At 47.3% G+C, this 22092-nt stretch overlaps 1 protein-coding gene across 2 annotated transcripts; it reads right to left on the reverse strand.

Moving 5' to 3' along the window:
- Nucleotides 1–2498: 2498 nt before the first annotated feature.
- On the reverse strand, nt 2499–21275 carry LOC111853942 (BEN domain-containing protein 4). Of its 2 annotated transcripts, none has more exons than XM_023831403.2 (5): nt 20722–21275; nt 7105–7671; nt 6386–6477; nt 3493–3733; nt 2499–2830 (listed from the first exon to the last, which is right to left on the reverse strand). In XM_023831403.2, the coding sequence occupies exons 1-5, from the start codon at nt 21194–21196 to the stop codon at nt 2601–2603; spliced, it is 1605 nt and encodes a 534-aa protein (XP_023687171.1). In that variant the 5' UTR covers nt 21197–21275; the 3' UTR covers nt 2499–2600. The 2 variants fall into 2 exon arrangements, with proteins under 2 accessions (XP_023687171.1, XP_072554093.1); XM_072697992.1 differs by having other exon boundaries at nt 3493–3751.
- Nucleotides 21276–22092: the final 817 nt, after the last annotated feature.

A 22092-nucleotide genomic window follows, 5' to 3' on the forward strand; every position in this document is an offset into this window, starting at 1 on the left:
GCAGATCATAACAAAAACTGGAAGAATTGACCCAAATGATGCATTCTCTCTATATAATCACTTTAAAATGCAGAATAATGGCACGAGAGTAATAGGTCATCTTCAGTGCATCTTTGTAGAGTTTGAAAAAGGGCCTGCTACAGATGAGTGGATAACTGGCAACAGTCTGACCTCAGTACCTTGCCCTACAGCAAGGTTCTCATGCAATGAGTGTTAATCAAAAAAATCAGTTTTCGAGCGACAGCCTCAAGCTTTCGTGCTCGGACTGAATTGCCCCACTCCCATCCTTCGAATGGACAGTGCCCCCCCCCCCCAAAGTAAATGGTCACACTGACCTGTGTCTACATTCGCTCTTACCTTAAAAAAAAAAAAAAGAGCTGAAAAATCACAGTTTGTGGGATTAGCTGTGAGTGGCACCTTCGCTGGAAGACACAAGAGGAGCCTAACCTCATGCAGCCCCTACTAACAACATCAAAGGGGCAACTGTGGACGTGAAACACATCTTCATATTGACTGCAGTTATTTATCTGGACTCTTTCTGAAATAAAAAAAAAAACAAAAACAACGAAACATCACGCACATCTCTCCTAAAAACTAGCAGATGGCAGAACGATTAGGATCGTTTTAACAGCTGGAATTGATTCTATACCATTTTATGTAAAGAACTAAGGTCACCGTCGTGTAGCTGAGCTTCTATGCAAATGCACATACTAACTCATGCTGAACACGAGTACCGGCAAACGATGCCGCACTGATCCGTGTGCGTGCCTGACGGATGACACATCCGTTTGTTTTTACCCCCAGAGCTTTTCCCCCATGTCTAATATTACCTTCATTCAAATGGAAACCTCGCAAGGTAGGTTCTGCTTCCGACTGACTGGCTAGACCACCTGAAAAAGCTTTTCCTGCAGATTGAATCCCCAGAGGTTCCATCAGTAACATTCAGAGTATGACCATTGGGAGGATAGGAAGTCTTTAGTCGTGATGTTGGTGTGAAACAAACAGCTGTATCATTCTCTCGTCATATAATAAGCGATCATGTTACATGGAATCGTAATGTAAACAGAAATAAAATACAGTGTATTAAGATTCCCAGGCAATGGTACCAAGACAAGGGCCAGTGGGGGTTTTGGGCTGAGATTAGGTGTCTGGGCGTTCTGGGCTGAGATAAGATTCTGTGTGATGTTCTGGGCTGGGACAAGGTTCTGCTTGGAGTTCTGGCCCGACAAAAGGATCTGTTGGGAGTTCTGGGCCGGGACAAGGTTCTGCTTGGAATTTGGCCTATGAGAAGATTTCATGAGGTCAAAGCAGCTGTAACTATGCATTTCACATGAAGCAGGACCCTGTCCTGAAACACTGAACAAGACTCCAGAAAAGATCCCAGTGGGCCTTGAAACATTGTCCTTGGCCCAGAGCCACTTACAGACAAGTGCCGTGGCAAAGCTGAGACAGGAAGCAAGGCCCAGGAAGTAAAGCCAGAGAAGTGTTGATGGAGGACAGCGGCAACTGCTGCTAGCAGATGGTTTCCTGCAGGAGACCCAGTTCAAGTGGACAAACACTGGCAACAGTGTTGCTAGATGGACATGAGTCCCTAAACATCTGCAACATTCAGAAACAAAAAAGACCTCTAAGTGAGGGTACAACATCTGCATGTTCCATGCACGCCCCAGCCAGTGTGGCTATTTTGAAGGATCCCTGTTTTATTGTTACGAAATAGATAAAATTGTAGGACCACATGTTGGATGGCAGTGAAATATACCTGACACTGGGGAGCCAACCGAGGTGTGGTTCCGAACTTAAGGCGAGAGACCGTTCAACACCACAGGAAACATGGAATCTGAGAAGATGGGAAATTGATGCCTGTAACAAACCTGGATCTGGGTTCCACGGTACAGTGGAGACACAAAAGACAGGATTTGGAAATGTTTCCCCAGGAATGTCAGTTTGGAGTCTTCGGTGGTGAAAGGAACAAGAACCAGACCTGTTATGAGGCACTGTGGGCAATGTAGGCAGAGTCATGGATAGACGAAGGTGGAGCCTTTGAAGACCAGAGTCTGAGAGGAATGACAAAAGCCCCCTCCAAAACGCTTGTGGAAATGGGGGCTGTTCCAAAGAGGTGCATTGCATCAACCTCCTCCGCAGTCTGGCTGAGAATCACGTCAAAAAGCATTTCTCAAGCCGGACCGCGATAGCGGTCGCTATGAATCTCAGTGTTTGCGCTTACACACTCCATATCATGATCGTGACAGTCAGTAACCTATCTATGTGAGCTCAATCGTAACACCTTTCTTTATAAGATGGAAAGATAGCTTCAGTTACACAGAAAACCTCCATCCCTTGGATAAAAAACGTACCAGCACTGTTGTCTTGCTGTAGGCAAACATAGCACCGGTATATCAACTATCAACTCAAACCATCCAGAAAGATCCTCACCTTCTCACAGTATGAATTCTGGGAATGAAAAAACTCAGAAAAAAAAGACGCTCAGCTCATGTACCTGTTTGGGAGAGTCTGTTTGCTCTCTGGAATGTTAACTGGTTTCCCAGAGTGGCCAGACTGGCCAGGTTAAGAAGGCATCTCACCCACCCCTGACGTCCCACTCAGTCCCCTGAGCCATCCTGGGACCCCTTGAAGAAGACCTCGTCCTGGGACAGGTGACCGTCGAATACCTCAGCGCCGAGTGACCCACCACTACTGCCCCCACCCAGGAAGGTGCCCACAGCCCGGCCCTGCCGTGCGTGGCCCACCGCGTCGCTGAACACCTTGTTGATCTGCTCCTCAGACGGCATCCACCAGTCTGGATTGGAGGCGCAGTGCATGCGGATGAACTCTGCAGGGAGAGGAGCCTGCTTAGGTACTTCAAATTGGGTTCAAAATCATCAACAGCATTAACATAATGGTCCGAGGAAGTTTCTGTGCAAACCAAGGAGTTTGTGTGTATGTCAAAAACAGGGGAGGAGCTAGAGAGAATAGTCGAGCGATAAATCAAAAGAGAGAGGAGAAGCTAGACAAAGTACAAAGACCTCAAACATTATCTGTAATCAGCAAGGTGCTGGTTTCCTCAGTATCTCAGCACCCATGTGTGTGTGCACAATGCCATCAAAATAGTGATTTAGTAATGAGTAATCAGTGAGTAATCAGTGAGCAATGAGCTTGATCGATAGCAGCTCCACCTCAAATCAAAGCTTGCAAGGAACTTGACCTAAAACTTGTATGAATCAGAAGTTAATACATGGACAAAAGAATCTGTAATATTTATATATATGGTTTTTTTTTAATTTAGCAGATGCTTTTAGGCAGAAGGACATGTCATTATGTCAATCATGCTGTTGACCATGGGATTTGAACCAGCACCCCCTCAATCTGAGGCACGGCGTCCTTACCCACTGAGCCACGCATATTTACCGCTTCTTATTTCACCGTGTGCTTTATAAATAATGACGACAAACATGCTCTGAGGTGGGATTAATGACGGGAGGTGTCACGCCTTACCTCGGAGACACGTGACCTTGACGGGGTTGAGCGGGCGCCTCTCAGGTCCGGCCTCGCCCGTCTGCACCGAGCGCTTGCGCTTGCCCAGGCCACACGAGTACTTCAGCTCGTCGGTGGTGAAGACGAAGCGGATCAGGTAACGCAGCAGCCGGCGCCCGTCCTTCTTGGAGGAGTTGACGGCCTCGTCCCACTGCTTGTTGGTGATGAAGACGGGGTAGTTTCCCAGGAGCTGCTTACTGCCCTGGGGGGGGGGGACAGCCTGACACAGGGATACTCAATTGGCAGACCCTGGTCCACATCTGGACGAAAAGACAATTTCATCTGGAACACACTAACGAATCCATCCCCCTCTCCCGTCAGCGAAATCTACTAAGGGGGACCTCACCGGAAAATACTATCGAAGGCATTGGACCTTGGCTTTGTGTCGCTGATAGAATTTGGACCTCGGGGACTAATAATTGAATACAGCTGGTCTGCTGGGAAGACACACGCAACACGGCTGGTAGTGATGAGCTCTTCGTGAGATGGGGAGGGCAGCCCCTGACAGTGGGGGCATGAAACCCCTTTTATAGTAATTGCCCCAATGCGAGTCGAGCATATTGGGTTCCAGAGGTGCTAAGCATTTGTAATTTATTTTTTGTACGCTGCATGTGAAACTGAAAGTGCAATAAGGAGATGCCCCTTGATGGTGTGTTTACGTAACCCTGAGCCAAATGTTTTTGTCGTTATGTCTCTGCTGCAGATTTCGCTTTTACGCGTCTCTGTACCCCAGGTTCTAATCTTACCCGATCGGAGGCAGGCCGTTGGAGGGTCTGGTAGGGCTGTCTGTGCTGTAAGGGGTGGGGGTGGGGGTGGGGGTTATTCTGCCAGGTTATGGAAAAACCTCCTGCTTCACTTCTAAGGTGGCCTGTCATTGGCTGGCCTGTCCGCTTCCATTACAACTGCATTCATCATTTTATAAAATACGCTTTTCACTTAGCAGACACTTTTACCCAAAGTGGCTTATATAACTATGAAATCTGGCTATTTTACTGAAATAATGCAGGCTGAGGGGCAGGATGTTACAGCATGACATCTGGGGCAACCAGCGAAAAGTCTGAGCTCCTGACAGCAGAATTCTCCCAAAACCGAAACAATGTTCCTGCACTAGGAATCACACTTTTCATTTTATGCCAGCAAGCATTTTTGCTGTTTGGCATCTATGCGGTGTGGGACAGTGAGAAATTCACCTCGATCTTTTCATATCACCATGAATTTGTGTACAAAATGAGGACTAGATGGTTGACCCTACATGAAGCATGTTAGCCACATGGGCTAAACCAGGTAAACTGCTTCCTGCTGTTTGTAATATAGTGCTTATCCTGTTCTTGTGCCAATGCAAAGCATTCTGGGACCCGATTCAATCGGGGAGTCTTGTCCAGACCTTTAGTCATAACTGTCTTCGTCTCAAAAGACATGATGCATCCGATGGTGAATCTTTGGAATGTGGGACCTGTAAAGTCTATAAGCTACACTGGAAGAGTGTTACATTCACCACTAAAACACCCAAGGAGGCCTTCAACTTCAGATCAAAGATGGCTTCCGTTATTTACCCTTCTAAATCTTCTGCATGCGAACGATCCAAAAATACTTGTACCAGACATTCTTTACTATAAAGGAATTTAACAAACATAAACTGGTAATAATAATAATAAAAATAATAATAATGGGACAGCATTTCACTTTTAACACTCCAGCACCTGGTCTCCTCAGTTCCCAGACATTTTAAAAATGACTTTTTCAAGCCATCTGAATCACACCACCTCCTTCATTAAATCAGAGTTTAGTTCGACGTGAGATAAGCCCTTGTGTAATTCCGCATGCTCGGCATGATGTGTCAGCCCTTTGATGAACGGCGCCTTTCGCTGCCAATCTGATGGTGGTTTATCTGCAGTTCATCTTTGGGGCTGCAGTCTGGTCCTTCCTGTCAGCCGATTCAATTTGCTTTGTTTTCATTTTGCGATGTTTCCGATCCGGTTTCGACTCGCTGCCGAATCCTGGTTCTTGATCATGCACACTTCATCCAGATCTCAAACCCTTTTTGCATATTTTGACTCCTGACCTATTATAACATGCTTCCAAAAATGAGGATCAAACATGATGTTTTCTGCCAGGGTATTTTGGGACTTAAAGTAAGGGAAAGGAAAACACTGCAGACTAAGATGATGTGACCACTGATCCAAGATCAGTAAGTAAGCAGTTTCAGGTGGAGTTTCACGACACATTCAGTCTGGTCAATGCTGATCAGAGATCAGAGGACAGACAAGGGGGGAATACCACAGGAAGAGAGGCAGGGGTCTCACAGTCTTTAGGAAATCCCACCCGCACCCCAGTCTACCCCTGAGCGGTTTCCAGCCTTGTTAACTGTGTTGCATGTGATACTTAATAGCTAATGCTTCCCCTGTCCTCCTGTTTTCCCTGTGTGTTGACACATGCTACAGATAGATTCTATCTAGTACAAAAAAATGACATAATTTACGTTTCCAATGATTTTCGTAAACAATGTGGTTTCGTCGATGCTGGGATCTCACTGAGGACACAGGCAGTGACCTTGACCAACTGAGCCAAGGTCAAATTTATGGGCATCCTCATTATGGATGAGTGGAGGGGAGAGAATGAAATACGTTGCCGGCCCAGAGCGCAGTGCAATTAAAAACAGCAACAGCCAGTAAAAATAAATAAAATTGAAGAGGTAACTAAATGATAAAACAGTCAAACGGTAAATCAAGCAGGAGGAATTTGTGCAGTCCTGCATTTATGAGGCTGTATATACAGGTATAAAGAACACGGTTAATGTGGCGGGGTGGTTGGGGGGTGTTGAGGGGGTCGGGAATCTACTTCGCGGCCTCCTTACCTCTGTCAGCTGCTCCTCCGGCGGCGGCTGCATGAACTGATTGTGGTGCTGCAGGACTGCCTTGAAGAAATCCAGAACGTTCTGGCACGGTACTGTCCGACAGAAAACAGGGATAGTGAGGGGAAGGAACATGGACGACTTCAGGAAACGACAACCCAATTTTTTTTTTCAGGGCCCTGAGCTGTAATGTAATACTGTGATAGCCAATATGTATTGGCCAAAAGCAGGGGATTCTGGGAGCTCTGGTTTCACAGCCTTCATAAACCATGAGTGTGTGGGGGCCTCGCTGGCCTCGCTGGACGGCACAGGGTGCCATGTTTCGTAATTGCTCCGTCTCCACATCAGAAAGCAGTGATTCATTCTCCGGTGGGGGGGGGGGGGCTATGGGAAATAAATAAATGTGTTGGATCTGGCCCATTAGCCAAATCCAAGCTGTTCTCTCCGATACTGGGGCCATTATCATCCTCTCAGTCCTGCCAAGCAATAAGCAAGCAGATTTATGAATGACTGAGAAATGGTGAAATAAATTGTCATGGCGATTAAACTCTGGTGGTATAGACCTTCTCGCGGTGGAGCAGACCTTTTAGAAATCCCCAGTATTTCTGATTTTAACCCTCCCCCAATGTAAGGGATGAACTGCATGCCACACAGCTGACTGTCTTGATCCCGCTGCAAAATGAGCCGTGCAGTAAAGCTCATTAACCATGAGAGGGCAGCACCTGGCACGCTGTCCAGCTTGCTGCGCAGCTCCTCGTTCTCCTGCTGCAGGCACAGCACCTCCTGCTCCAGCTCCAGGCAGCGTGGGCAGCAGGCTTCCTCCTCATCCTCTTCCTCAGGGAACGTAGACGACGGGTGTCCGTGAGACTCCGAGGTTGTGGGCGAGGTCCATCCACCCAGGGTGTGGGATGGAGAGGATGGGAGGACGTCCGGGTCGGCGGGGTGGCAGTAGCCGGGTTTGGGCCGGGAGCCGGCCGTCAGGTAGCCGTAGAGCGACTCGGTGAAGGCGTGCAGGATGGCCGAGGTCTGCTGCTGCCTCCGATGGCTGTGCAGAGGCTCTGCCTCCAGCCCCGCCTCTGATGTCTCCACCTCTGCAGGCCCCACCTTATCGGGTTGGCAGGACCCCTCGGGCAGCTCTCTCTCCACATATCCACCTTCCTCCTGCTTGATTTGGGACATGAATGACGCCGAGGCATACGGCCGGGGGTCCAGCAGCTGCCCGCCGCCATTCAGGAGGCTGAGGACGCGACTGCACTGCTGCGCAAAGGCATCCAGGATGAGCCGGTTCTCTGTGGAGGAAGGGGGGAGGGGGGAATCACATGAAGACACCCAGCAGACCACCTCAGAACCTACAGGAAGATCTCAATGCAAGAGACTACCTTCTGCTAGGGGCAGATTAACTCATCTAGGGGCCCTAACATGGAGACTCAGGTTGATTTGACGATTATCCCAGGGCGCTGGTGTTTCCACTTATCCTATTCAGGATTGCAGGGGGTCCGGCGCTCATCCCGGAGGCTACGGGCACAAGGCAGGGAACAACCCAGGATGGGATGCCAACCAATCGCAGTGATGTATCCTTTCCAAGGTCAAATGAACCAGTAAAACAAAGACTGCTTAAGCTGAGTACTGGTACCCTCAAAAAAAAACAACTTTTCCCATACTCTCAGGGATTCAGAGACTTCATAACTATTACTATTGTTGGGTAGGGTACTTCTCCACTGACTAGAGAGTTTAATGCTAGTAGAGGTAGCCAATCAGAGCCACTGGCTCGGGGGTGAGGATGTGAGGAGGGGTCACTCTTTAAGGCAGAGTTTATTGAAATGAAGCTCAGGGAATCAGGACATGAGATGTGTTATGGAAGTACATTGTAGTGACAACAGAACAGCCAACAGAGAGGAAGTGAACTAGTGTCGATGTTGCTTATTATATATCCCATTGCAGTTGTGCCCATCCACTCAACATCCAGACAGGAAACTGGCAGGTTAGCTAAGTGCCGAGGATTTCTGACGATAACATTTTCTGGCTTATCAGGACACCACAAATTGTATTTTACAAAGGAGTTTTCAATTATGCAGTACTAGTAATCAAAGATATATCAATAAACATGGTAATTTTTCAACAAGCAAATATGAGGATGTAACTGCCATCTAACTCCAAACCACACCCAAACAGACAGGGGACAGTAATATTATAGAATCCGAAACATTAACCTTTTTGTCCCGTTTGATGCCGAATTTATATGTAGGTAATTCTACCAGTTTCTCTTTAGGCATCCCGCGTACCTCAGTCCTTATTTAACTGCATGTACTATGTCATTCATTTCCAGTACTAATCTGAAGACAAGGTGGCAGTAAATAAAGCTTCCTTGATTTACTTTCCAAGCCGGGAGAAAAAAAACATGAACATAGATAAGATTCCTAATGCTTTAGCTGCGTATTTTTACACACAAATCACGCATTTCTGTCTGTTTTCACTGATATGCCGCAGGTCATTCACAGTCCCTTTGAACAATGTTCTTATGTTCTTAATGATGGCAAGGACTGGGATTAAAAAAAACAGAGAAACACTTCAATTAATGGGCCAATTAAGTGGATTAATGAAGAGGGACTTTAATCTGTTTGATATTGTTAGAAGGGTAGTAAAAAGCAGTATCACTGCGTCACAAAACAAAGAAGCGTTCAGGCTAACTGACTTGAAGATGATTTGGAAACATGTCCAACAAAGGATTTTCATTTACATATTTACCAGACGCTTTTGTCCAAAGTGATGTATAGGTGGAGCATATAGCTCATTGCAAACATTCATGAGCGTCCAGTAAATGGCCAGGTACAAGTGTAAGCAGTATTGGAGCAACTATACATGCAAAACATTCAGAACACCAAGGCTAAAATCCTCTTTCAGAAGGAAAACACAAGGGACGAAAGATCAGGAACTGGTTAAAGAGCTGTTGGACTCTGATGTGAGACTCCCGTGCAGCTGATGGTCCCACCTGCTGCATCCAGTGCTGAAATCACATCCAGGAGAACCTTCCAGGAGAACCTTCCAGGAGAACCCTCTGAGTCAGACTCCAGTCGCGTATGAGCAAAGGGCACTGTGTGATCCACTTTGAAGGGTGAACACGAGTGGTGATTTTACAAGCTCATACATCCTAAAGCAGAACAGAATCTTGTGGTATGGACTTCTATTCTGTAGGGGGTTTTACAGCAGTAATGAGAACAGAGGATCTATGTCACTGGACAGTGGGGGCCAAGCCAGGATGATTAATGAATCCCGCGCATGTTTGCACTTCCTGATGGTCGATCAAACCCCAAACCCTCTCCTTCCTCCTAGGCACTATGTGAGGGTCTGTTAGCGAGCCCCCTTCCCACCACCACCCCAAAAAAGGCAAGGAATCTTATAATCGAGAATTGCGAAAATGTTGACTGAACTACCATGGCTAATAGGTGTATTTAAATTACAATTCTCTCTCACTCCTCTCATCACCTGTTTGCCATACAGAATAAGTGTTGTGTAATACAAGGCATATGGTGTAGTATTTTGGGCTACCTGGTTTCCTGTAGTTACTGCTGGGGTTTGTGGGTGATTGAGTCCAGTGAGAAAAAACCTATGTAATGTGATCATGTAATGTGTAATTTGTTGTCTTGGGTCATTTGACGACCTTCTAGACATGGGGTAAAATCCACACAAGAGGCAGGAGCCAACCAGTCATCTTTTGGACAGGTTATGAAGCGGCAAAGGGACTGAGCAGTGACAGCACTTCAGAGGCTTCCTGTAAATAGAGGTTTGGAATACCTGCAAACTGCTTACACAGTGTAGTTGTGGTGCATGCTGGGTAGACATCGATTTGCTGTCAGGATGGTCAAGGACATATCAGTGTCGCTAGGGCTGTTTTAGGGAGCATTTAACCCCCAGAAAATAAATGTAGACTAATTCATTTAAATAGTGTTCTCATTCATTTTCATTAAAATCAGACTCCCCCCCCCCCCCCCCCCGAGTAAAGGCTTACCCCCCCCTTTTCATAAATCTCTCGTGATGCTCCTGATTAAGTACCTGAATTTGTAACCTCAAGGAGTTAAATCTCACCTCCAAAATGGCTGCTCTTCAAAAGAGGATTGCTTTAGTCTGTATCCTGCTGTTTAAAGTCAGTCATATTTATCCAATATTCTGGTAAATAACGTAACACTTGCATCCCGACTGACTGACACATCCTCTAGACTGGGTTTTTGGGGGTCTGATTTTGTGCTACGTAACTTCATTGAGCGTCAGCTTTCCTTTAGCATCTGCAAGCCGGGGTGTAGCTTTCCTTTAGCGTCTGCGAGCCGGGGTGTAGCTTTCCTTTAGCGTCTGCGAGCCGGGGTGTAGCTTTCCTTTAGCGTCTGCGAGCCGGGGTGTAGCTGTCCTTTAGCGTCTGCGAGCCGGGGTGTAGCTTTCCTTTAGCGTCTGCGAGCCGGGGTGTAGCTGTCCTTTAGCGTCTGCGAGCCGGGGTGCAGCTTTCCTTTAGCGTGTGCGAACCGGGGTGCAGCTTTCCTTTAGCGTCTGCGAGCCGGGGTGTAGCTGTCCTTTAGCGTCTGCGAGCCGGGGTGTAGCTTTCCTTTAGCGTCTGCGAGCCGGGGTGTAGCTGTCCTTTAGCGTCTGCGAGCCGGGGTGTAGCTTTCCTTTAGCGTCTGCGAGCCGGGGTGTAGCTTTCCTTTAGCGTCTGCGAGCCGGGGTGTAGCTTTCCTTTAGCGTCTGCGAGCCGGGGTGTAGCTTTCCTTTAGCGTCTGCGAGCCGGGGTGTAGCTTTCCTTTAGCGTCTGCGAGCCGGGGTGTAGCTGTCCTTTAGCGTCTGCGAGCCGGGGTGTAGCTTTCCTTTAGCGTCTGCGAGCCGGGGTGTAGCTGTCCTTTAGCGTCTGCGAGCCGGGGTGCAGCTTTCCTTTAGCGTGTGCGAACCGGGGTGCAGCTTTCCTTTAGCGTCTGCGAGCCGGGGTGTAGCTGTCCTTTAGCGTCTGCGAGCCGGGGTGTAGCTTTCCTTTAGCGTCTGCGAGCCGGGGTGTAGCTGTCCTTTAGCGTCTGCGAGCCGGGGTGTAGCTTTCCTTTAGCGTCTGCGAGCCGGGGTGTAGCTTTCCTTTAGCGTCTGCGAGCCGGGGTGTAGCTTTCCTTTAGCGTCTGCGAGCCGGGGTGTAGCTTTCCTTTAGCGTCTGCGAGCCGGGGTGTAGCTTTCCTTTAGCGTCTGCGAGCCGGGGTGTAGCTTTCCTTTAGCGTCTGCGAGCCGGGGTGTAGCTTTCCTTTAGCGTCTGCGAGCCGGGGTGTAGCTGTCCTTTAGCGTCTGCGAGCCGGGGTGTAGCTTTCCTTTAGCGTCTGCGAGCCGGGGTGTAGCTGTCCTTTAGCGTCTGCGAGCCGGGGTGCAGCTTTCCTTTAGCGTGTGCGAACCGGGGTGCAGCTTTCCTTTAGCGTGTGCGAGCCGGGGTGCAGCTTTCCTTTAGCGTCTGCGAGCCGGGGTGTAGCTTTCCTTTAGCTTCTGCGAGCCGGGGTGTAGCTTTCCTTTAGCGTCTGCGAGCCGGGGTGTAGCTTTCCTTTAGCGTGTGCGAACCGGGGTGCAGCTTTCCTTTAGCGTCTGCGACCCGGGGTGCAGCTTTCCTTTAGCGTCTGCGAGCCGGGGTGTAGCTTTCCTTTAGCTTCTGCGAGCCGGGGTGTAGCTTTCCTTTAGTGTCTGCGAGCCGGGGTGTAGTACAGGGGGCGTTTCTGTCAGCCTCCTCCAGAGGAGATGCATGGATCGCTGCACACCCCTAGTTTGTCCCGCATGACAAGCGAACATTCATTCCTGTATATCGCCTCACAGGCCCGAGCCGTACCTGCAAACGCCGTGTGCTGACAGTTTAATTTCGGGGTCTGTCACACGTGTTTCCCAACATGACTGACACATGAGGAAAACACAGGAAACATCTCTGCTCTGTGTGGGAGACTCTGAAGACAGCAGACTGCCACTGCATGACAGGAGAGGTCAGCACGAAGACAGGAGAGCTCAGCACGAAATCGCAATGGGTGAGGTGGCTCTACCGGAAAAAAGGCAGAACATGACTCACAAGCAGCCAGTCTCTCTTTCTGTCTGTCTCTCTCTTTGTCTCTCTCTTCGTCTCTCTCTTCGTCTCTCTCTTTATCTCTCTCTTTGTCTCTCTCTTTGTCTCTCTCTCTCTGTCTGTCTCTATCTCTCTGTCTCACCAAACCTGTAGCACTAATCTAAAAGTAGATAGTCTGGGGATGAAATGGTAACCAGCAGCAGAGCGGCACAGAAGAGAATTTGACATTGGGATAACAACTTGATGACGTAAATACAATGCTATATTTATTGGGGGGAATGACAATCTAACTGATATATTGGGGGGTACAAGGTTCCTACCATCCCCTCCCCCCAGGATCCTACGCCCTGCAGCTGCAGGTAACCAGTTCAGTGGGGCTGTAGCTCTGCCTGACAAACATCATATCGCATGTCTGCTTACAGTCGTTCTTTGGCTGACCAGGCAGCTCAGTAAGGCAGCAGCCAATCAGCACCTTCTTAACCTTTTAAAGGCTGATATTTGAAATGGAAGTTATTGCATCTTTTTGATACAATGAAAAAAAGCTGTAGAAAAAAAGTCTCTATGTATGATTTTTTTGTATCATATTTGATACACCCAGCATCTCTGGTTTATATTATATGATCATTATAGGATCACTTTTTTAAACATACATTTTTAAAACATTTGCATCATATTACATGTATTTTAGATTGTTTTACATTTTACAAGTTTTTGCAGTCATGTTGCAACATGGTTACTATGCTTTGTTGTAGACCCAATTGCTATTTTTGCTACTATTTTTAGTTTTTGTAACCATGGCCTAAATTTCCACAATTTGTCTTTCTCATTCTGATCAAGCACACTGAGGTTGTCTTGACAGTGAATTATTGTCAACAATTTTAGGAAGCATTCTCAAGATAACGCGCCCCGACAGGGGATACCTTGTCCCTGTCTCCCAATAGGCTCGTACATTGGACATCTGTATCCACACCATACTGTATGTACATACCTAGAACCTGTTCAGTTTCTTTACGTTTGTGTTGTGAATTTCTCAGTTTCTGTACATGCAATTTCCTGTAGCATTTCATTCACAATTGACTACTGGAAGCATGTATAGGGTGTCCAGTCTGACCCGTCTACTAACTCTTCCTCAACACATCCATTAAACTCAACATTTGGAGATTTAAATAGTACTTTTTTCCATCTGTACGGCTCCTTTTTTACTTTTGTTGTTGTCAGCTACTGTTTATACTTCTGCATCTGTTTCCTTAACACTTTCTCCTCTCATATCTTCATCACTGTTGTTTGAACCTTCTGTAGTAGGTACTGCCTTAGGATTCCATTCCTCATCACTACCACCTTCATCTTCCTCCTCTAACTGCTCCATGTCACTTGTGCTTCCATCCAAAATCATATTATCAACACTGTACTTTTTCACCATCTAAAGATGCACATCAAATTCATACAAGCAAATCACATTGATACTACATCTGACAACCATAGCCATGAAAACATCTTAAATTCAACTTTAAATATGTCTAAGGAGAAAAAAATCAATCATAATTGAGTAATATGATTATTGAATTGTAATTATTGAATAATGTACATGGCATTACTTACTGTAGTTTTGCTTCCTGGTACTCTTCCAAAAATAGCAAATGATGAAGGCAGCCATCTTGGAATATGCAATAAAAATGCTCTTACCGCCTGTAGCACATGGTTCATCCACCAGAGGGCAAATGACATGTATGAAATCGTACATAACAGGTATTTGATGAAAGAAGTACTTCCACTGTTCAGGTAGCAGTCTCAGAAACTAGCACATATGATACCTGTGGCGTTTAAACTGTCTCGGGCGTTAGTCACCGTGCTAATGCTCCCAGCTTCGGACAAGCAGCCAGCCGTGTCCTCATAAGACTGTCAGAGCCCTAAGCCGTATGATACACACCAATAGATTGCTCCGATACAATCGTGGCGAGCAAATCCTTGGCGGAGGCCAACTTCACTAGTGCCCCTCTGCTCACAGCGTGTTGGGAATAGCATGCAGTGGATATATGGGAATAGCATGCAGTGGATATATGGGAATAGCATGCAGTGGATATATGGGAATAGCATGCAGTGGATATATGGGAATAGCATGCAGTGGATATATGGGAATAGCATGCAGTGGATATATCAATGTTCTGAGCTGCAGTTTATCACCTCCCTTGCTCTCTCCCCCCTCCCCTCCACAACCGCCCGGGGCTCCAACTGGTATCGCCCCTCCATTGCCTTCGCTGATTATTCAACTGACATATTTCCACCAGAATCTTTTTTGATCTAAATTGCGACGTGATAAGGCCGACAGACGCCATTGGTCTGAACGTTCCAGAAAGCCTGTCTACAGAGTGACAGGGCCTAAATCATTGATGTCCATTGATGCGATGAACAACAACAACTCTCAGGCTCTAAAACAACCACAGCGAAGATGGAGGACGCCTCGCCATTTTCTCTGCTGCCTCCGGGCCAGCTCATATCATCTCAAATGTTTCTTGCTTAACGAAGATTAATCTCTAATCTTCATGCGAAGAGGGAAAAACACACACACACACACAAATAATTACGGCCTCTGGTGGTGACGGTGGCTCCCACGTGACAAGACGGTTAGAGTGTGGCTCCGAGGTGTGTCCGACCGCCAGGCACAGATGTGCAGGCTGATTAATACGTACAGCGTATCCCGCTTGCCTGGCGAGACAGATCTCTCGATATTCCCTCTCCAATGCCATGCAGAAACAGGCTCATAAAATTTCATTAAGGACAACATGTGCCGGAGACAGGAATTTATGAGCGCCATTTATTTTAATCACAACTCTTCGGAAAAGCTTTTAAACGCAATTTGCTTTATTACATAGAGTGAGCTTCACACCCCCGGCCACCCCCCCCCCCCCCGCACCGCATTCTGGGGTGTTAAATTAAACAGGTTGTCATTCTCATTGTCTGTCACCCCGGGACCGAGGCTCCTGGTACTCGAACTCGTGAAAACAGAGCGTGATGGCGGCCGCGCTTTCGCAAACCGCACACGACGAAGAACGCACCTGGCGCCCAAAGGCGTGACAAGAACATGCGGCTGTATGACCACGAGGCTCAAGAGCCGCTTCACGGCTTAGTTCTTAGTTCTCCTATGCCGTAAAACCAGATGTTTCATTTTATTACTGCCTTTCTATTGGTCTATGGAGTGTTATGGTCCTGTCACAGTGGAGCTAAACAAAATACAAAATAACTGCCACAACCAAAAGTATACATACACTGTACAGTATTGCCAAAAGTATTGGGACACCTCTCCAAATCATTGAATTCAGGTGATCCAATCACTTCCATAGCAACAGGTGTATAAAATCAAGCACCTCGGCATGCAGACTGCTTCTACAAACATCTGCGAAAGAATGGGTCACTCTCAGGAGCTCAGTGAATTCAAGCGTGGTTCTGTGATAGGATGCCACCTGTGCAATATGTCCATTCATGGAATTTCCTCGCTACTAAATATTACACATTCAACTGTTTGTGGTATTAAAACAAAGTGGAAGCAAATGGGAACAACAGCAACTCAACCACGAAGTGACAGGCCACGTAAAATCACAGAGTGGGGACACTGCAAGCTGAGGCGCACAGTGTGCAGAAGTCACCAACTGTCAATAGCTACAGACCTCCAAACTTCATGTGGCCTTCAGATTAGCTTAAGAACAGTGTGTAGAGAACTTCATGGAATGGGTTTCCAATGGGCGAGCATCCAAGCCTTACATCACCAAGTGCAATGCAAAGCGTCGGATGCAGTGGTGTAAAGCACGCTGACACTGGACTCTAGAGCAGTGGAGACATGTTCTCTGCAGTGATGAATCACGCTTCTCTGTCTGACAATCCGATGGGCGAGTCTGGATTTGGCAGTTGCCAGGAGAACGGTACCTGTCTGACTGCATTGTGCCAAGTGTAAAGTTTGGGAGGAATTAGAGCAGAGCCAGACCTTCTCGTCCAACATCAGTGCCTGACCTCACAAATGCTCTCCTGGAAGAATGGTTAAACATTCCCATAAACACTCCTAAACCTTGTGGACAGCCTTCGCAGAAGAGCTGAAGCTGTTAAAGCTGCAAAGGGTGGGCCAACTCCATATTAAAGCCTATGTATTAAGAATGGAATGTCATTAAAGTTCATGTGTATGTAAAAGCAGGTGTCCCAATACTTTTGGCCATATACTGTATAAATATTTTCCAAGTCCCAGAAAGTTCACTTTCATTTTCCCCCCAACTGATGCCTTGCTATCAGATATATAAATCTGATTAGAGAGGCTTGGCACAAACGTTCAAACACATTTTTAATACCCAGATAACCTAAGATGATTCATTTTAGGACAGATGCTGTTTTCAGTCATTCTTGACATTAAATCTGATATGCAAATATCACATTTAAATGTTTTGAATTTAGACATGTTGTGCATTCATTTTGCGTGCATTTCTGTTAACCCAAACCAAGTCGGTAAACTTCAATACACCACACGGAACCCCGCGGAAAGACTTTTGATCAGATACGCGGTATTTGCGAATAGATGTTTTTTTTTGTCGTGCCATTTTCTAACGCCGCATTTTAATCGTTATATCGTCCCAAAGCGAAGAAATTTCAAGCCCGCTGATGTGCATGCTGATGAGACGCGACGACATTAGTGATTAGAGCGGTTGTCACCAACTGGCGGACTCCGGTTCGCATCCGAACCGAAAGTCCCCGAATTAGACCGACGGTTTATTACAAGGGGCTACAAAGCGGCCGAACCGTATATACATCGCCGAGAGGACTGGAGGCTCCAATCTCTGCCTCTCACCTAGCGCCATACTACATACTCTTTAACAAATATTAAATACTACTGTAATATAATATCCACTATACTCCATGTACTGACATATTCTTTGTACATTTTAGGAATAAGATGTGCTGTGTAAACATCATTGTAATAAATAAAAACATCAATAAAAACATCATTGTAGCTTAAAAACTTAATCATATAAATTCTCAGCAATGTATTAACATGTATGGAATCACTCTTGCCTTCACATCCAATATTTTACCATACATTTTTAACATAGATGGATTCATACGAAATGTGAGGACAGGGTTATGTTTGTTTAGTTTACACTGTGTCACATGACCCACAAGGTGTCACCTCAGCCCATTGTGACTGTTGGAATAGAGGTTTAAGTATGTAGATTTAAGCTCAGATCTTTCCCAGACCTCGGACTTCGCCTGCCTCTCCTGCACTTTCCTGTATGCCTCAACATGGCGCTTGATGAACTTCAAAACAGTTTCCCTTCCTGTATTATCCAACCAGGGTTCCACAAAGGCCAGAACCTCTAGCAGGGAGTACCAGGCATAGGACACCCTGGATGGGCTCACTATAGAACAGGCTATCCACTGAGCAACCACACCACCCATAATCTACAGCAGCGATCACCAACTGGCAGACACTGCATCTGATCCGGATGGACAGTTTCCCTCCGCTCCACAAATCTTCCCATCAGGGAAACCCGACGTTTCACATCACAAAACAAAAACTCTTAAAGGGCCACTACAGCTACATTATGGCCACAAGCCAGCTCTTGGTAAAAGCGTGACCTTCTCCTATGTTCTCACAGCAGTGAGAGAAGTTTCCACCGGTCGTTAAAAACCCAGGATGCAGCATCCCGCCCGGGGGGGGGGTGATTGTAAGAAACATCAGCTTAAGCCAGAAGGCCCACAGAAGGCCCATGTTGTGTCGACGACTGGATGCACTGGACCTCGACAGGAAGAAAAGGTCAATAAAACTTCCTGATCAGCAGCTGGTTCTGTATTTCCAAATCCGAGAGACGAGGTGTCTGAGATTGTCTCTCCTTCACTTGTTCCCGCCCTCATAAAGAGTGAAAATGTAGCTCTTAAGTCTTGGGCCCATAATCCATGGAGGAGATGAAAGCCTCCTATCTACAGACCTGCATGCTTGTTTGAGGACAGTTGAAGGTCCTGGGATGGATTGACAAGCCCACCTGCCAGCGGGGAGATAAGGGGGCCCTGGGTGTCTTGTGGGGATCACGGTTCCTGTGAGTGTCGGAATCGCCCAGAGAACTTGGAACTTCCTTGCCTTTTCCCCACAAAGTCTAATTCCCCTCTCATTGTAAAGCTGAGCATGCACGCAGTGCGAGAACCGGGTGCACACGTGCAGCCGCAGCCACGCAGCCCCGTGCGCGCGCAGACGCCCAGAGCCGTCAGATATAATCAGTCAGATGTATGCGCACGCAGGCAGGCGTGACGTTGATGGCGAGGTTGAGAGAGACCGAGAGACAGAAACAAATAATGATAGCGATGGGCATTTTTTCCCCCCTTTTTCATGCATAATGCCATTGTGGTATCATATCAATCACAGGAAATGAAAGGAGAGATGAGAGAGGCCGAATGAGCGAGGGAGTGAGAAAGAGAGAGAGAGAGAGAAAGGGGGGAAGATGGATGCATTACATTGCAGGTAATCACCGGATTGAGCTGTAGCAAGAGGAAAATTATTTTTTTGTTTGACAGAATTCTATTATATGTGCCGTTTGTGGTGCTGATGCTTTTGAAATATGCGTTTAATCTGTTTAAAGCTGATTTTTTTCGAGAGGGGGAGAGGGGAAGAGAAGGGCGGGGGAGGGGCGGGGGGCTAACAGAGGTGCCATTTCTCCAGACACACTCGGCAGCCATCGCCAAGGTCCATCAGCAAAATGCAGCGTGAGGGGTGAGGATCTGCTGAAGGGCGCGGGATCAACGGCCCCACCCAAAAGCGAGTGGGCGTGAGGGATGAGGATCTGCTGAAGGGCGCGGGATCGACGGCCCCTCCCAAAAGCGAGTGGGCGTGAGGGATGAGGATCTGCTGAAGGGCGCGGGATCGACGGCCCCACCCAAAAGCGAGTGGGCGTGAGGGAGCTGTAGGCCTGAGACGGACCGGGGAGACGCCTCTCGTCAGGGACACGACCCATCTTGAAGTGCCAGGAGCAGGTACAGAAGTACAAAGGTCATGGGGGGGTGGTCAAAATATCCATGGACTCTCTATTATGACCCCCCCCATCAAAAAAAAAACAAAACAAAAAAAACCCAAGAATTCACAAAGCGACTGACCAGTTGTCACATAAGGAGTACAGCTTGAAATTCTGGGCCCCCTGATAAAATGTCAGCTTGGCCCCCCACCCATTATATAATTCCATACTTGTATGTTTTCAAGGGCCCCCGTAAAGTACCTCCATAGCTATCCATGCCCCAATTGTAAACCCTCCCCAGGCAGGTAGCACCACCATCTGCTGAGAAACACCAGTCACCCTGGTTGTCACCACCAGCCTTACACACAGCACCCCCCCCCCCCCCATACTGAGGCACACGCGTGTGGATATGTTCAGACATGTGCCCACCAAAGCCTCAATGTGCACACAGACAGGGACAAAAACAATAACCAGAATGCATGCACTGGTCTTATTGAAATACAGCTGGACACCACTAAGTTAAATAAAATAGCAGAGTGGCCTGGAAACGGACCCTTCGCATATCTAACACATCCATCATCCTACCTACAGTCAGTGACAGCTGACATATGTGACGGCCGCTGTGCTTATGTCTGCGTCCCGTCGGCCTGACAGAAACAGCCCCGGTGACATACAGCCCCGGTCTCGCCCTCATCTCCCCGCCACCGAGTCGGCAGCTGATCGCGCCCCCTCTTCAAATATTTACCTTATTATCTAGACGGAATCATCGCCGTACCTTTGTTTGGTGGGGGTCTTCTGCACTCACTTTTCATCATCAGCACAGGACAAAATAATCACATTTCCAATAATTTAAGAAGGACCAAATCAAATAAAACTATCAAATTTTACACATGTGCGTGTATCTTTTTTTCTATTCACGTGAGCGGTCAATGGGCAAAATGGTGCTGGAAAAGTTAATTAATTCCGGTGTCTGATAATTAGCTCCCTTCATATAAATAACACTATTTTAAAATCGCGTGTTCGTTGTGCGACAGTGACACAAATCGGACAAACTAGGACGTCAAACTTCGCCGGACTTCTGGCTTATATGTGACATCTCTCCTTCTGTAAACACCCTGCTTGAATGTCATGCCACTTTTATAAACTATTTACTACATTAATTCAAATAATATTTATAGATTCTGCTTAAGGGCATGGTACATATTCTGAAACAGCGTGGTATAAATATATCCAAATTATTAATATACAATATTTTTTGGTGTAGGTTTCACTTTTGGTTATATATAATGGAAAAACTACGGACGCACCTGCGCTGAGCCCCTGGCTGCAGTCTGGAGAGTCGTGACAGAGAGCGGAGTTGGCGGCTGGATGCCCGGAGGTTTGGTGCCCCGCCGCGCCGCCGACACTCCGCGGGCTGCCGAGGGATGCTGTGGCTGCCGACGTCGCCGAAGTGGAGGTGGCGACGCGGAAGCCGGGCCCGGGGGAGCGCTGCGGCGGGTGGCGATGATCGCTGCTGCTGATCAGGGACGGCTGATGTGGCTGAATATGCTGCTGATGCTGATGGTGCTGATTCTGGTTAGGATGCTCTCCTCCTCCTCCTCCGCCGTCGCCGCCGCCGCCGCCTCCCAGCAGCGGGATGTCTACCATGGTGGGTCGCTCATACCGCGTCTTCCCCGCCGACCGCTTGCTGGGGAAGGTTTTCAGGGCGCTGTAGGGACTCCGCTGTCTGCATATTTTAGGGACGTAGAGTCCCTCGTCCGCCAGATGCATGTCCTCCTCCATCGCCGTGAGTTTCAGCTGCTTGGATCACTTTCACCGCTTGTCTCTTCTCGTTTTCCCTTGCGTGTGGTTGGATCGGTGAGCTTCTGGCCCCAGCTCCCCCCCCACCCCCCCGGATCTTTCACCGCCTGACTCAATGCACGGCACTTCTCACTCACTCTCACTGGAGAGACTGAGCGGGGAGGCTGGCTTAACTGACACGCCTAGGGGCCAATGCCTATATGGAGGCGCCGGGTTTAGCAGCAAGGGCGTGCGGGGGGGGAGGCGTCGGACGGCGCGTGCTGTATGTCATCCATGTGTCTCCGGCACTTATTAGTTCGCTGTCAATGGTAAAGACAGGGAAATGGGAACACGTCTGAAATAATTCATGCTGCATGTGGAATTGGGATTTAAAGGTTCAAAATGTGTTTGATGTTTTTACTTTAATTATAGAACAGCAATTAAAAGAAAGGGCAGACAGCTTTCCGATGTCAACAGGGAAACGAATTCGTACTTTGTTCAACTTCAAAAGCATTTTCTACATTCATCATTTCAATTCAATTTATCCCACGATTTTAGTACATCGTCATACTCATATTTAGACGTCAAAATAGATTAAAATGTAAAGGGGTAGAGATAATTAGTAGTGGATTAATCAGTGCACTAATCGGGACCGACGGATAGCCCTGTAATAAAGAGAAACAACAATTTGTCATTCAAAAAATAAATCAGGACAAATTTTAAATATGAGTAATGTCAAAGCTGAAAGCTGAGTAATATAAATATAATAGTCACATATTATGGAGTTACTCTTTATAGTGAGCGTTGCAATGTAATAAACGTTCTGTATATATAGCAAAATATTAAACATAGTATATAAGAATTTGCTTCACGAGCGTGAACAGCGCCACCAGAAGTTA

Source organism: Paramormyrops kingsleyae, chromosome 12 (assembly GCF_048594095.1).
Source record: "Paramormyrops kingsleyae isolate MSU_618 chromosome 12, PKINGS_0.4, whole genome shotgun sequence".
Taxonomy (NCBI): Eukaryota; Metazoa; Chordata; class Actinopteri; order Osteoglossiformes; family Mormyridae; genus Paramormyrops; species Paramormyrops kingsleyae.